Genomic DNA, 17,163 nt, shown 5'->3' with positions numbered 1-17,163 from the left:
CAGCATGCTACTGGTACCAAAACAGAGATATAGACCAATGGAACAGAACAGAGGCGTCGGAGGCAACACAACATATCTACAATCATCTGATCTTTGACAAACCTGACAAAAACAAGCAATAGGGAAAGGATTCCCCGTTTAATAAATGGTGTTGGGAAAACTGGCTAGCCATATGCAGAAAGCAAAAACTGGACCCCTTCCTGACACCTTACGCTAAAATTAATTCCAGATGGATTAAAGACTTAAACAGAAGACCTAACACCATAAAAACCATAGAATAAAATCTAGGCAAAACCATTCAGGACATAGGTGTAGGCAAGGACTTCATGACCAAAACACCAAAAGCATTGGCAACAAAAGCCAAAATAGACAAATGGGACCTAATCAAATTCCACAGCTTCTGCACAGCAAAAGAAACAGTCATTAGAGTGAATCGGCAACAAACAGAATGGGAAAAAATTTTTGCAGCTTACCCATCTGACAAAGGGCTGATATATAGAATTTACAAAGAACTAAAAGAGATTTACAAGAAAAAAGCCCATTCAAAAGTGGGCGAAGAATATGAACAGACACTTTACAAAGGAAGACATATATGAGGCCAACAAACATATGAAAAAATGCTCATCATCACTGGTCATTAGAGAAATGCAATTCAAAACTACATTGAGATACCATCTCACGCCAGTTAGAATGGCGATCATTAAAAAATCTGGAGACAACAGATGCTGGAGAGGTTGTGGAGAAATAGGAACACTTTTACACTGTTGATGGGAGTGTAAATTAGTTCAACCATTGTGGAAGACAGTATGGTGATTCCTCAAGGACCTAGAAATAGAAATTCCATTTGACCCAGCAATCCCATTACTGGGCATATATCCAAAGGATTATAAATCGTTCTACTATAAGGACACATGCACACGAATGTTCACTGCAGCACAGTTTACAATAGCAAAGACCTGGAACCAACCCAAATGCCCATCGATGATAGACTGGACAGGGAAAATGTGGCTCATACACACCATGGAATATTATGCAGCCATCAAGAATGATGAGTTCGCATCCTTTTCAGGGACATGGATGAACCTGGAAACCATCATTCTCAGCAAACTGACGCAAGAACACAAAATCAAACACCACATGTTCTCACTCATAGGCGGGTGTTGAACAATGAGAATACATGGACACAGGGAGGGGAGCACTACACATTGGGGTCTGTTGGGGGGAAATAGGGGAGGGACAGTGGGGGGTGGGGAGTTGGGGAGAGATAGCATGGGGAGAAATGCCAGATATAGGTGAAGGGGAGGTAGGCAGCAAATCACACTGCCACGTATGCACCTATGCAACAATCTTGCATGTTCTTCACATGTACCCCAAAACCTAAAATGCAATAAAAAATTAAATTAAAAAAAAAAAGAAAAAAAAAAGTAGTGCAGTGGTGATGCTGCTCATGAGACGTAAAAAAAAAAAAAAGTAGTGTGGTTAGGGTATGGCTATTCATAAACTATTACAGGAGTAATGGTTTAAGATTACTCTCACATTATTTTCTTATTGCTCAATTTTTCTTTGTGTATATAACTTTAATCCATAAAATTCAGCGAAGTAACAAAAACTGGGTAGCTTAAAAGAAGACAAATTTACTGTTTCACAATTCTCAATGCTTAAAGTCCAAAATCAAAGTTTCTGTAGGATCATGCTCCCTCTGAAACTTGTAGGGGAGCATCCTCCTTGCCTCTCCTGCTTAGGGTGTTAGCAGCATCTTTCTTTTTCTGAAGAGGGAGAATTTGTTTCCTATCTCTCTCCTAGCTTCTGGTAATGACTGAAAATCCTTGTAATTCCTTGCCTTGTAGATATATCACTCCTACCTCAGCTTCTGGTCATCTTCACATGGCTTTCTTCTCCCTGTGAACCTTCACATTGTTTTCCTTCTGTGCATGTCTGTGGCCAAATTTCTTTTTTCTTATGAGAACACCAGTTATATTGGATTAGTATGACCTCATCTTAACTAATATATTTGCAACAATCTATTCCCAAATTAGGTCATGTTCTGAGGTACTAGAAGTTAGGACTTCAATATATCTTTTGTGGGAGGGGATAAAATTCATCCCATAACAGGCTTTATTATATGTGCCTATAAAATCAATTTTGGATTAGATGCAGTGAATCTTAACTATTTTTCAGGGCATGTATTCCTTTGACAAAGTGATGAAAACTGTAGACATCTGACCCAGAGAAAGGCATACCTACACAATATTTTGCACAATATCGGGATGATCATAGACCCTTTGATCCTCAACCACTGAATCCCTAGGAGACATGCATCCCAAGGAAAGAATGTCATCACGGAAGGAAGGCTTTTAGTTTCTCTCAGATAAAACATCCTCTGAGCATCCTACAAATGTAGCTCCAAAAGAACATATGTAATGCTCAGAGCCTGGTACAGTGGTGTTAAGATTTCTTGAATGAATGAGACTGAAACTACTGAGTGTAACTGAACATTCCTACTCTGGAAGCCCCAGCAAGCCCTCATGAGTCAGAATCCACTGGCATGAAAAAAAACTTGATACTAATGATGTATCTGCAAGGCTGGGGCTGGCAAATTCCTCCTTCCTCTCAGTTCTTGACCATAGCCAAAAATATAAACCCATGTAATTAGTACTGACCTCCCATGCAACTCTGTCCAATCCAGTTCTCCATCCCTTTTTTTCTGCTGCTCCCCTCTTTCTCAATCCTTTTCTCTAGAGAACAATGTCTTTTCCTCTAAGTCTCACCCTCCCAGAGTCACTGCTGCCTCTGCAACCTCTAGATGTGAGGTGAAGGACCACCTTGCTCCTTGATTCTGCTTCCAAACTATTGCTTCCTATGATTCCATAAAAACCCCTCTTCCTTTGAAGTTCATGCCATGCCACTCTGCCTCTATCATGTCCCTTTATCACTGTCATCTACGTACCATATACTGGTAAATACTGGTTGAATGGTTAACTCTGAATAATTGACTGGTTCAATAAAAGCTGTTTTCTTGGTCATTCTTTTCATTTGAGGCTATGGTGCCAGGCTCGTTACATTTCTTTCTATACCTTTTCCTAGTAGGATCCTTGGTGAAGTATCTATGGAGCACTAAACAGAAACCCCAATTTCCTCACAACCCCTTGGTCTTCTAAGTGCCTTAAATTTCCCTTCACCTGCTTCAACAATACAAATCAGATCTAGAACTGCTCTAGGTCTGACCACAACTTTGTATGCACTTAGCTCTCTCATGCCCTACCTCACTCAATCCCTTGATACATTCAATTTTCCCTAATCTTTCCCTGGCTGTACTTCCCTCTTTATACATCTTAAACCACTATTTTAAAATACACTCAACACTCTCCACCCTCCTGTCTCCTTTCAGTCCTGCCTAATTCATTTGGAAGCAGGCCTAACTGGAAGGCCAGATCACAATCTACTTTTTTTTTTGAGGCCTTGTGCCACTTCCAGTGCTTCTCTCTGTAGGATCTTCAACAGCTACACATGGCTTTCCCTGGCTCCTGATGAGCTATCTTTATCACATCTCCAAGTCGTTTCCCACAAACCACTAACCCTACTCTGCCTCATTCACAGTGGATGACCTCACTTCCTCCTTTATGGAATTTGTCCATTTTCTGTCGTCTCCACCCATGAACTGGATTACTTGTGAAAGTACTCTAGTGCTTTCTTCCTGGATCAGCACCAGCTTCTCATTCCTGTTCCACAGTCAGTCTTCCACAGGACTCCAGACCCAGTTCTCTTCTTCTGCCTCTAGGCCCTTATTTCCTCAATTATTTTACTCAAAAAATAATTTTCTGGAGGTTTACCATGCCCTGGGACCAACTCTAGATGCTGGTGTATGGGAGGGAAACCAAGACAGACAAAATCCTGTCTCTGACTGAGGAACAGGGATTGGGGTGGGTGTGAAGAACAGACAATAAACAAGTGAAAGCTTCAAAACAAGGTATTTTCTCTTTTCATCGATCCATACATCTCTCTTTTTTTTAGACAGGGTCTTGCTCTGTCATCCACGCTCTGGAGTGCGGTGGCACGATCATGGCTCATTGCAGCCTTGACCTCCTGGGCTCAAATGATTCTCCCACTTAAGCCTTGTGAGTAGCTGGGACTATAGGCACAAGGCACTACACCCGGCTAATTTTTATTTTTTGTAGAAATAGGGCTTCACTACGTGTCCCAGACTGGTCTCAAACTCCTAGGCTCAAGCAATTCTCCTGCCCTGCTCTCCCAAAGTTCTGAGATTACACTTGTGAGCCACCATGCCTGGCCTTTTCATAGATCTAATTCATGGAACAGGACTGGGAAAGCTAGTGCTGATTCTTGAAGTAGAAATTCAGGCTGGTTTGAGAAGTAAACCTCTCCACCAGTTCTGCCCTGTCACCAGTGTCTAAAGACAGCCATCCAACCTTCCTCGCCCCTGCACTGTTCTCTAGCTACATCTTTCTTCCTTACTTAGCTGACATTTTAAGATGACGCTACACATGCTACCTTCATTTTTTTTTATTTAGTTATCTTTTCAGTTGAAAAAAGTAATGTATGTATTAAAAACAACAACAACAACACAACAAAAAGCTGAAGAAAAGACTACTTTACTTCTTAACTGTCTATTCACTCTTTAACCCACCATAATCCAGCTTCTGCTCAACCAGTCCACTGAACCCACTCTGGCAAAGGTATCCAATGACTGTCCTTCCACAGTGCCAAACATTAGTGGACTTTTGTAGCCTTGTATTACCCCCGACCTTCTCTCTGCTTGGCTCAGACATTTCTCTGGGGTTACAACACAAGCTAAGCTCTTATTTGGCTTTTTCTCCTCTGGTGCCTCTTAAATGCTGATGTTAAACCCAGAGTTTCACTTTTGCCCATGTTCTCTTTCCATATGTACCCACCTTATGTAATAGGACCATATAATTTTTATGATCCTAATGTGATATCTTTGAGAGTGAAAAAGGACAAATAATTACTATTCTGGGATAACAGGTGTAAACCAAGACTATCCCAAACAATCTTTGATATATAGTCACCTTATTCTTTGGAAGTAGCATCTATGGTTTTGGTTTTAACAAACACCTGTTAATCATTTGCAAAATTGAATCTGTAGCCTTGATATTGACATTTAACTTTATGTTACAATTTCTTATAAATATCTCAAACTCAGCAAAGTCAAAACCCAGTTAATTATTAACATTCCTAAAATGTCTTAATCCTTGTATTTTCTATCCAAGTTATAAATATTACCCAGTCACTCATACCTCCAAGCTGGGGATTCTTCTAGCTTTCCATTTCTCCCTCTCCTATCATATTTAATCACTAAATCATGCTAATTTTAGCTCTAAATAGTTCTCTGATCCACTGTTTTTCTCCTGAACTACCATCATGACTATTATCTGATGCCCTTGCTCTTTTCTTCTTCAACTCCATCTTCCACATTGCTGCTAAATTGATCTAAGAGTGATCACATTTCTGCTTTGGACATTTCATTAGCTCCCTATCAATTACCATAGAAAGATTGTCATCATGACCCTCCTGTTTCTTTCTTTAGTCTCATAACCTGCTGCTCGTCGCTCTCTCCCTTTGTACTCTAATAAGCAAACAGCTTGTAGAAACACATTCATATACATATCCCCAGTAAACTGTTTTTCACTTCCAGGCCTTTGTTCATGCTGTTCCTTCTGCCTAGTATGCAGATCCTCTTATTTGGCTTGCCAACACCTGCACAATTTTCTCTATTCACTCACAGCAGCCCAGCGGGAAGCTAGGTGCCTCTCCTTAAGTTTCACACTACCTGTCCACATCCCAACTATAGCACCAAATATGTTCATTTGAAATTATTTATGTCAGTCTTCCCTAGTAGTTGGTAAACTTTCTGAGGACAGGAGCAGTGATTTGCAAATACCTGACAAATATTCATTCTATTTTTAGGATATCTTATCCACTGTTATAAACTTAAATAACAAAATTAAAATAAGTTGGACTAAATATTGAAACAAATAAATAACTTCATTACTTCTGTATGTTTCCACATTTTATAAAGTCATCAGTAAAAAGATAAAAAATGTGTAAGGACTTCAGCTACCAAAAAATTTGCCATGTTTTATGAAATGATAAAAGTGGGTCTTAGAATAGGAGACAGGATGATTAATTAAAAATATATAGTAGTAATGTGCCAAAGTTAAAAAAGAGCACATTGTAAACTGTTTACAATTACAGAAAATAATAATACTTTTCAGCAGTTGTTTGATTTGGAAAGATTTGCAAAAATATTATCCAAAGCATTTTTTTTTCTACAAGAGGTTTCTCATTCCTTTTATTATTTACATTAAAAAATACAATTTAGAGATTAGTATTGAATATCATAAAACCCAGTATCCATCAAATCTACTCAGATATTTTTCTCTACTTTCCCAATGTTTCCTCTTATGACTTCGATGTTCTTAAATGATTAGATCTGGCTCGGAAGGAAGAAACTTTCACTTTGTCTGTCAAAACCTAAACTATTTGACCTTCGAGGCATAGAACAAAATCTACAATTTTTGGATAATATGTGGTGCTTCTGTCACTTATTTAAGTAATATTGGGAAATTAAAAAAAAGTATAATCTAAAATTTTAAAGAAAATTAGTGTTACCAGAGGCATAACAAGAGCATCTGGCACTAGTATTCAATGAACAAATAAAGAGAACCACATAACAGTTTAACAGTCATAATTATAAATGCCTCTAATTAGTATATGTTCTTCTGACAAAGTCTTACTTTATGTTAGCTTCCTATTTCCTAATTCAATCACATAATTTTGTGCAATTTTTTCTAATTATATTTTGGCTTAGAAGTTTTATTATGTGAATTTTTGATTACTTCTCTGATATGGAAAACAATATGAGGTATTTTGAAATTTAAAATACATACTGAGAGGCAGGGTGCAGTGGCTGACACCTGTATAATCCCAGCATTTTGGGAGGCCAAGGTGGGCAGATCACGAGGTCAGGAGATCGAGACCAGCCTGGCTAACATGATGAAACCCTGTCTCTACTAAAAATACAAAAAATTAGCCAGGCGTGGTGGCACACACCTGTAGTCCCAGCTACTCGGGAGACTGAGGCAGGAGACTCGCTTGAACCCGTGAGGCGGAGGTTGCAGTGAGCCGAGATTGTGCCACTGCACTCTAGCCTGGGTGACAGAGCCAGCAAGACTCTGTCTCAAAAAATAAAATAAAATAAAATACACACTGATATTTTCTTCAAGCTAAGGACTATGAGACTATTCGAAAGGGCTAGGCACTGGCTTTCTGGCTATTGCAGGCACCCCAACATAGATCTGAGGAGATAGGAACACATCTACAATTCAGCACTATATTGAGAAATATATTTTTCTAAAATATAACTGGGAGAAAGTTAAAATATCTTTAAATGTAATAACTGTTTTTTTTTTTTATGAGCAAGACGTTGATATTATAAAAATAACTCCATTGTCCTGATAAACATCCTTGAATATTCCCTACCTGTCAGAAGGTGGAGCTCTAAACATATCTCAAATACTGGCTTTTACATACGCATTTCACAACTGTGTGTAACAACGAGATTAAAGCAGGAGTAAAGTCTTTAGAAGAATGGTTCTGAAGAATATTCTAATTCTCTCAGGATAAAATAACTCACATCTCCCAGTGTATACACAGTTAACCAACAAAAGAGATGTTTAGTATGTTCCTTTGAAATTTCAGTATATTACCCTACTATAAAACTTGAGGTACATGTAAATCAAATAATAAAACACCCAGTCTATTTAAAAGGTAAAACATTTTTAAAAATCAGGAGTACCTAGTCAAATGTAGGCAAGGTCATTAACACTTACAAGCATCTCGGATGTAGAGTAACATGGCTACGAAGATATAATCTACTAAACCCAGGCTGAGGCCGTCTGCAAACAAGGCATCCCAGACCACCAGAAGGTCCTGTAGGGGGAACTCTCGTCCAAACAGCAGGCGCACCCACCTTCTAGAAAGAAACAAAACAAAAATTCAGAAGACAGTACTTTTGAGAGTAATGTGGAGCGTGATCATTTTCTCAAGTAACTGAAAAACTATTAACTGAACACAGTGAGCAAATATTATATATCAAAAATATATAGTAAGATCTACATTTTAAGCTTTCAAATGAATTTTATAATTGCATAACTAGGCCATAATCATTAAATGCTATTAAATACACAAGTATTACATTTGAAAAAAGTCAAAATCTTTCATATTTAACAGGAATCACAAATTCCCAAAAGATGAAGAGAAAATGAATGTTTAGTAGTCTGGTAGTTGCTTTAACAGGTAAGGTTGTAAGTTAAAAATAAAAATTTCCAAAATTTCATGATCTCTACTGATTTTCTGTGGTTGTTAATTGCCTTTTTGCAAATGTATATATGAAAAATCCTATACAAACTTAGAAAACTGCATTCTCACATCTCGCTTCTATTTAAAATAATTCATTTTAAAATTAAGTGTGGGAAAAAGCCAGTAGATACCTATTTTTTTGGTCAAGCATAGGCAGTTATTTTAAATGAAAGATACAGTCATACTAAATTTTTCTAGCTTTGCAACAAATATACCTGATCAATAAGGCTATCTTTCTAGGAGTGCTTTTCAAACTTATTTCTATTACCTTGAAAATAAATATGCCACAGAGTAAACATAAGCAGCTAATAAGAATACTAAGCAACATCTGTATATAATTGTACACCATAGTGACACTTTAGACTTTCAATAAATGCTAAAGTATTCATATCTAATTCTTATAAGAAAAAAATTGGAGCCGGGCACGGTGGCTCGCGCCTATAATCCCAGCACTTTGGGAGGCCGAGGCGGGTGGATCACGAGGTCAAGAGATCGAGACCATCCTGGTCAACATGGTGAAACCCCGTCTCTACTAAAAATACAAAAAATTAGCTGGGCATAGTGGCGCGTGCCTGTAATCCCAGCTACTCAGGAGGCTGAGGCAGGAGAATTGCCTGAACCCAGGAGGCGGAGGTCGCGGTGAGCCGAGATTGCGCTATTGCATTCCAGCCTGGGTAACAAGAGTGAAACTCCGTCTCAAAAAAAAAAAAGAAAAAAGAAAAAGAAAAAGATTGATGTTTTTATTCATTTACTTCTAATTTTATATAACATGGCTACAATTTCCTTAAATAAGTCTTTTTCTAAGGACTTTAGCTAGAATTCTACATGATTCTAGCACATAGCAAAGAATTAAAAATTCTAAATTTCTAGTACCAACAAATTGTATAGAATAAAGTAAATTCTTTAAAAATTAAGAGATGTCACTTCTATGTAAAATTAGAAACCAAATATAACCATCTGTGGGGTTAAAGAAAGGCAAAACAAATGCAAATACTTTCCTCAAAGAGTAATATATTTAAGGAGGAATCAAAGATGTGACAAAATACTGTATATTCACAAATATGTATCATAGTTTATCAGGAATAATGTGATTGAACAGAAGTTTTTTTAATTCACATTACCAAATTAACCAATAGAATAATTAGATATCTTCAACTTCATCAATTACTGTTTTTCAGTATAAAAAATTTAAATGCCCAATATTTATCTTTTAAAAAATGTTACAGTATCTCTTATCATTTTTATCTACCTTTCAATTTTTACTCCACTGCTATTAATAAAATGGGGGTGATTAACACAAATTTTTTTTTGATCTAATATGACAGTGTTTACATGGCTTAGGGAAAAAATACTTCTCCACACATTTCTAATTCTTTCAAATTATATAAGCTAATATTTACTATTCCAAGAAGTACAAAAACATCTCTAAATTAAATAGGCTGCTATTCTTAATTACGAAGACTTAACTAATCTTGCAAAGAGTATCAGGGGAACCAGAGATGGGCACAGCAAAAAAGTACATGAACTAAACCATTTTGGGCCCTTGTTCAAAGGATTTTTAATGGATACAAATGTTTGCATTCAAACATTTAGAATGTGGTTACAGTTATTTGGCTGACACAACTGCAAAAAAATCCATCAATGAGGAAAATGGATGATGGTTAATACACAACTACAGTTAAGAATACAACCTTTCCCCTCTTTCCTTACAGCTCAAATTCTTGTCATTTTCTTATCAGCAATCGCATCTTAGATTTCATCACAGATAGCGCTTTAAGAATAACAAAAAAACAAAGTAGCTCATTTCTTAGAAATAATTTCTATACCCATTATTTCTACAACAAAGTGTCCATTTATTCCCAAAACTTATCTTGCATTTTTTGACTGAAGCTACACACATGCAGTGATTTTCACTGCAGCAGTCAGGAAGGTTAACTGCAAACATCTAGTAATCTATACTGAATAAGATACATCTTTATTTTCTGTGTCAAATTGTTCACATATTTAATATCTCCAAAACTACATACAATGCATGTCTTTAGTACTTTTATATTTAATGTGTTATTTACAATGTGCTGCTTTATAAATCTTTCATATTGCTTCACTCTTGAAGTACCTTGCCAAGTACACTGCTATAAAATTCCAGGGCAAGGACCAAATTCTGTGTGTGTGAGTGCATGTGAAAGACAGAAACAGAGAGAAAGTGAGAGAGAGACAGATCTAGAAAGTTCTTTGTAAAGACCTCCATACACTTTGCTAAGTGCTTTATATATTTACAGAAGTCTTGTTAACCCCACTGTAAAGCCACCTTTATTAAGAAGCAAAGGGATACATAATTTGGAAGTACAGGCATTGATCTTGTTAGTGGTGGCACAAAAATAATCCAGGAGGTAGAAAAAATACCAACATATAAGAAAAAAAATTATCATCAGATGCCTAGCAAATACCAAAAACACATAAGAAAATACAAAAAACATGTAAGAAAAAAATTTATCATTAGATGCCTAAAAAAATAGCAAAAACACATAAGAAAAAAATTTATCATTAGATGTTTCTTTTATATAAAGACTTAATAAGTTGTACATGTGAGGATATTAAAGTAAAATGCTGTCTCTATTTTATATGTAATTATAAGAAAATTAAGGCCAAACTCTCAAAATATTTAAGAAGAAGCATATAACTAATGGAATGCTTTGGGAACAACAATGACCTTATCAATAATTTAATCATTTCATCCCAGTTGGATTTAGTTCTCATATATATTCACAACACACAAATTTCCTGTGCTATTTTGGGCTTTCTTCATTGAGCTTAAAAGCCAAGGAAAAAGGCAGCTCTTTACAGAATGAGTTAGTAATAGAAATTATTTTAGTAAGCTTTTATATTCCTGGAAAGAAAAACCTACTCTAAGAAAGGAGGTCTTGTAAAGAAGTCACTCCTAAAATTAACATGCTTTCATTGTAGTTAAAAACATTTAGCGGGAGTTTAAGTTACACTTAAGGGTAGTAATTCAACCTTTTCCCCTTAAAAATAACTTCAGTTTAATTGCTTGATACTATTAATCTTGCTTTATGGATGTTACACCTGCAGACTGCCATGCTCATAACCATATATATTTTATCACTTGTGATAATACAATAATTCATATTTTACCAGATCTACTTAGTAATTAAGATCTGCACAAACAGAAAAGAATATCTGAGGTATTAAATTTAATAATAAACCACCCAAAGAGAGGACAAGTCTCTATGTTTGCATTGATACCATTATTCTCTATTTTAAATTTCTGTGTAATTAAGCTGCTGTTCCCAGGGGATCAGTAACTACTGTTGGTGTTATTGCTTGGTGAATGACCCATGGAAACACCAAGAGAAATTCATTTTTACCCATCAGTTTATGAAAAGAACCAATTTGACTGAGGTTTAAATAAACATAGCCTTAATCCAACTTGGCTGTAGTGGGTTGCATATGGAGAAAGAAAATTAAATCCTAGGTCTTCATTTCCCTATTCTTTTCAATGAATGGCTCTTTAGTGAGATATGGGTACAGAAACCTTACAAGAACAAGTAATGTAGAAATGCTATATTCAATTTAATTTAACAAACATTATAAGGGCATCTTGAGTAACCTGTGATCAAGAAATGATACTACTACGTGAGCATTCTTACATAAAAGAACAATGTTAGATTTTTGTTCAATAATATCAATTTTGTGTTTTGCTTTTTGTTCACTTGTATTTTTCAAAGCTAACAAGTCATTTTTCAACTATATCTGTTATGGAATAAACACAGAGTCCAAGTTCTATATTAGTATTCAAGAAGAATAAAAGCAAGTCAAAAATGTTTATCTGTGTATTTGGGTACTTCTTTTACTGATTTTAGGCTCTTATATTGCCTTTCTTTGTATGCAGTTCTTTTGAAATTAATACACCTTGAGTTTTCCTTTATATCAACTCTGTGAAAACAGTCTTAAAATTGCAACTAACCACTGGATTTATTATACTTAGGGTCGGCATTCTCATATTTAATTTGAACTTCTTCAGAAAACAAAGTCACTAAAAGATGGGAGCCCAAAATAAATAATTTTACTCCAATTTTATACTTACTAGTCTTCTAAGGGCTCTGCAGAATATATTATTGGAGGATGCTTACCTGTTTAATTTTTTACCTAGTCAACTATTTCAATTAGGTCTTTTAAAAAATATTTGGGATCTGAATGCTTTGAGCATATATTTGAATCCTTTAAGCCATCAAACTCTGCTTCAAAAAGAGAAAGAACAGAAACTTTGAATTACTGTGTCTAAAGAATTCCAATTTGCTTTCTAAGTGTTCCTTGTAATCCATGGATTGAACCCAGCTTGAATTTGCCCTTTTGGGAACACATGTTAACCTAATTTAACCCCCACAGAATATATACATGAACTATTAAAAGTATATTTTTGACTTCAGGGAAAATGCTTTCTTCCTTTCAGAGAGCCCTTTATTAAGGAAGTTTCTTATTCCAAAAATTAAGTTCCTAATAATTACCACCCATTCCTAATGTAATTTATTCTCTTTGGCAAGTGTCTGAAGCTGTTTTGTCAGAACAACTGTAATATGCCTTTGCAAAAACAGTCTGAATGGAAAACAGAGCCTTGTATATCTATGCTTTTCCACGAATATAAGATCATAAAAATGTTGGGTATAGAAGATGACCATAATATGGTATGTTTTTGATGCTTGAACATTTTCTCTTTCTCTCTCTCTCTCATACACACATACCTCTTTCAGATGTATGCCTGCTGTTTGGCTTATAAGTACGGTACTTTAAGGACTGGGTAACTTTCGCATGTATAATTTACCAGGAAGTTCCAATAAAGCTAATGCATGATGATAACAGTCTAATATAGCTATAGTTGTATCAACAGGATACATTCTCTGTGAGAATCCTTTTGTCTATTCCAACTATAGAGCAGTTGGAATCTCAGCCCCGAAAGGAGAGGACTATGGGGATACAAGCTGCTGAGAAGTAACCTCTCTACCCTATCACTTTCTTGGGTTCCACCACAAGTAAGCTACTGGGTATCTCCTTGAGGAAATTACTTAGAAGCCACTGCTGTGTATGAATTAAATATATATAAAGAATTAATATGCAGTTGTTGACCATGTTGGAAAAATTAATTTTAGTCTTTTTCATGAAAACTGTTTTTTATTCATACCAGACACAGTTTTTACTTCTAGAAAGTCTGCAAATAGGCTTTGCTCTACCATTTTACCTTCAGGAAAGGAAATTATGATCAAATACATTTTCTAAAATTGCATATAGAGATTTGCTAAAAATAATTACTCCTTTCCTCCCTAATCTGAAACTCATTAAAAAAAAAAAACATGTGTGACTTTATTTTTTCAAACTGTCACAGATATTTCAAATACCAATGGGATGTTAACCATAGTGAATTGCACTTTTCAACTTCCACTGCATACATCTCCTAATACATTTATATACATTGTTGGAAGAACTGACATGAGGTATAACACTAGGCTGAGAAATATCAGAATCTATTGTCAGGGATGAAGGTAAGCCACAGTCATTATGTTTCGATAAGCAGTCAATGTCACTACCAACAATTACATTGGAAATAGAATTCCTGTTACTCAAAGGGACATGGGCAAAATCCACAGATGGATACCTACTAAGAGAGTCAGAAGGAACCCATTCCTAAAGGGCAGCAGGGTTATCTTATTGCCTTTGACCTTATCTCTAACATATAGCTTTAAGTACCCTCTGGGGTTTTCACTGGCCCTCTCTTCCTTCTCTTCTTTCCTATTCCAGAAAGTGCCCTCTACCAGTCTGGCAGCTCGGGGTTTAGGACACTGCTTTGCCCAGGCCTGATGTTTGAAGGCTTCACACTTATTAGTGTTACTGCTCCCAGTTACATTTTCCAGAGATAAAAGCACTCATAAACAAATCTCAGCTAAATAGTAAGTTACTGATACTGTTTTGGTTTCTCTCTCTTCTCCAGCAGATCACAAGATCTTTGGGGTTATTTGGTATGAGATAAAGAGTAGGGGTTTAACAAATGTTTATTTAATTAATATCAATCTTCTTCCTGAAGTTTGTTCTTCTTGACCAGAGATGATCTTGATCTTGGACCTACATGCTGGACCTTTCACAGGATTTCTAGCTGCTCATCAGTCTTCTCCCTGGGCTTCTCCTTTCTCGCTGTGGAGATCCCTGAACATACATTCTGAGCAGTAAGTGATGAGATTTATGCACGAATTTATAAAAGCCTCCTAACTCCTCTGGAACCTTCCCCTTTCATTTCCTGAACTCTAGTTCCCTGCTATGCCCGCATCTCCAATGTTCCTTAGCTGGGGCGTGTGGTCTCCTAGGACCCTGCTATTCAAAGTGTAATTACAGGGTGAATAGCAGGATCCTAGGAGACCACACGCCCCAGGTGAGGAACATTGGAGGTATGGGCACGCAGGAAACTAGAGTTCAGGAAATGAACTGGCAGCTTGTTAGATAACCCAGATTGTGCTCCTGGGTTAGAGCTTCACTTTAACAAAACCTCCATGTGATCTGCATGTAGATTTAAGTTTGAGAGGCACTGGACAAGGTGACAAATTCCTGTTTCCTGTCCATATTTCGGCTCCAGCTGTCCGGGCTCCTAAAATCTACCACACATTCACATGAAATGTTACTCCATGAGGAGAGAAAAAGTAAAAGTTATTGGATGGCTATTCTAATTACAGTAGTCTCAAACTTTAGCATGCAGCAGAGGTGTCAGGAGGGATGGTAAAAACACAGATTGCTAGAATCCATCCCCAAAGTTTTCTGATACAGAAGATTTAAGGAGAGTCTGATAATTTTTTTTTTAAATGGGGTCAATACAGGCATTTGCTACTGTGCCCAGAGATAATGTGTATCTTGAACTAGTTCCCAGGAGATACTGATGCTGCTGGTGTGGGAACCAAACTATGAGAACCATACATAGGAAGTTCTACTTTCTCTCTGCATCTTCTCAGCCTACTCTTGAGTGTGTATCTTCAAATTGGCTCATTCTACATGTCTAACCATTCAGCCAGTGGCCACTACACGTTTAATGACTGGGACACGAAGTATCCACAGCCAAATTTCTCTTAGAATTCTATCTTTATTAGTTTATATACATTTTATTTTCTAGGAAAACTCTACTATAAAAACATGACCCAATTAAAAAAAAAGAGTTACAGATGTGAGGGTGACAGAAGTGAGATAATACCAAAACTGCCAGGCCCAAAAGGGCATTTGGCCACTCCCCATGTAAGAAGCCTCATGATACTGGCAGCCTGGCTAAATGGTCATCTACTTTGTGTTCCTCTATTCTGTGTTACCAGTGAACCATTCTAACTCTAAGGTTCTACACTATTAGCTATGTGGATGTGACTATTCCTAAAATAAAACATGCATTTAAAATGCTATTCCTGGAGAAATAAAGAACTAAACTCCAAGAAACATTTCTTCACTGATAATATTATCAGCTCTGCGATGTACTGGTGGAAGAGGGATTTCAGGATAAGGGGGTTCACCTGGAACCTGTCAAATCTCAATGCACAGTGGAAATAAATGAAGATTCCCAAATGATAATATGCAAAGGGTATCTGTTTAGAGTTTGCAATAGCAAGAGAGTTCAGCTACCATTACCTGTGTTTGGAAGATAATCCAAAGTAGCCAAGGGAATAATAAAGCTATACAGTGTGGCGGGGGTGGGGGGGCGTGGGAAAGAGAGGAGAGGCTTCAGGTGTGACACACTCAAGGCTGTAGGCATGGCAGAGGGCTAACTAGAGGTGGAATACCATATATGATTGATTTGGGGAACATATTTGGCTTTCTCTAGGTTGGTCCTGTGGTGGAAGCAGAAAGTAGGGCAGAAATAGGGAAGTCAGCAGCCACTGACCAAGGCCTAACTGTTCTGGACTGATTTTGCTGCAAAGGTTGTAGTTCAGTTTCTGGGGCATCTTATCTGAGTCAGAGTTCTGTTGTCACATATAGTGTAGCCACTGCCCATTTGCATGTTTGGTCTTTCAACATAGAACCCTGGCTTCTCAGCCTATACCTATCCCCAGCTTAGAATGAAGTACAGTTAGAGAAATCCACAAAATAACTTTTCCTGATAGCTCTGAAGTCCAAACGGAGACAAGTTTGTGAGGCAGTGGCCATGGGAGTTTTGTTTCCTACTTTCAAACATTTCATGAAAAGTATAAAACAGTGAAACTTAAATTCAATTCATCAGTAGAGAGATGTTGTGGACCCCTTTGAGAATGTAATCAAGTGTATGAGCCCTCTCTTCTGAAAAATACACACACCCATCCCCATATCATATCTACTCAAGTGCAAGCCATTTTAGGAGTTAAGCTAATTCAGGGACCTTAGGTTAAGAACTGCTCTATATTTATGTTATTCTGGATGCTTGTATTATCATGGAATGTTATATTCTACTAAAAGGAATTCTCAGCTTCCTTGTGCCCATTTCAAAGTATCTTTCTTGAATTTAAAAAAAACAGCATTATTTACCTTCTTGAAGGCTCACTACATTAAGGCACTGCTAGTGAGGAGCTAATCTATGTGGCTTAGCTGGTCAAACAGCCTGTAAATCAGCGCTATCTTGGGAAAATGCCCATGACTTGGCAATACTTATCTTCACTGATCTGGGGGTGGAAAGGTTGAGGTTGGGAGAGAAGAACTTTCTTCACTGACTTCTTTTCCTGGCTCATGCCAGCCCTGATTTGATCAGAAGACTGGTAA

The 17,163-nt window shown here is 36.9% G+C and overlaps 1 protein-coding gene across 1 annotated transcript in view; it reads right to left on the bottom strand.

Annotated features, from left to right (window-relative positions):
* Positions 1–17,163, bottom strand: part of TBC1D5 (TBC1 domain family member 5) — a 561,805-nt gene that overhangs the window by 142,297 nt on the left and 402,345 nt on the right. The window contains exon 14 of the mRNA XM_012466733.2: positions 7,869–8,011. Coding sequence (XP_012322156.2) covers positions 7,869–8,011 — 143 coding nt within the window. The remainder of the gene's footprint in view (positions 1–7,868; positions 8,012–17,163) is intronic.

This window comes from Aotus nancymaae, unplaced genomic scaffold (genome assembly GCF_030222135.1).
Source record: "Aotus nancymaae isolate 86718 unplaced genomic scaffold, 86718_ANA_hifiasm-v0.15.2.pri h1tg000019l, whole genome shotgun sequence".
NCBI lineage: Eukaryota > Metazoa > Chordata > Mammalia > Primates > Aotidae > Aotus > Aotus nancymaae.
This window is presented reverse-complemented; position numbering and strand designations above follow the sequence as displayed.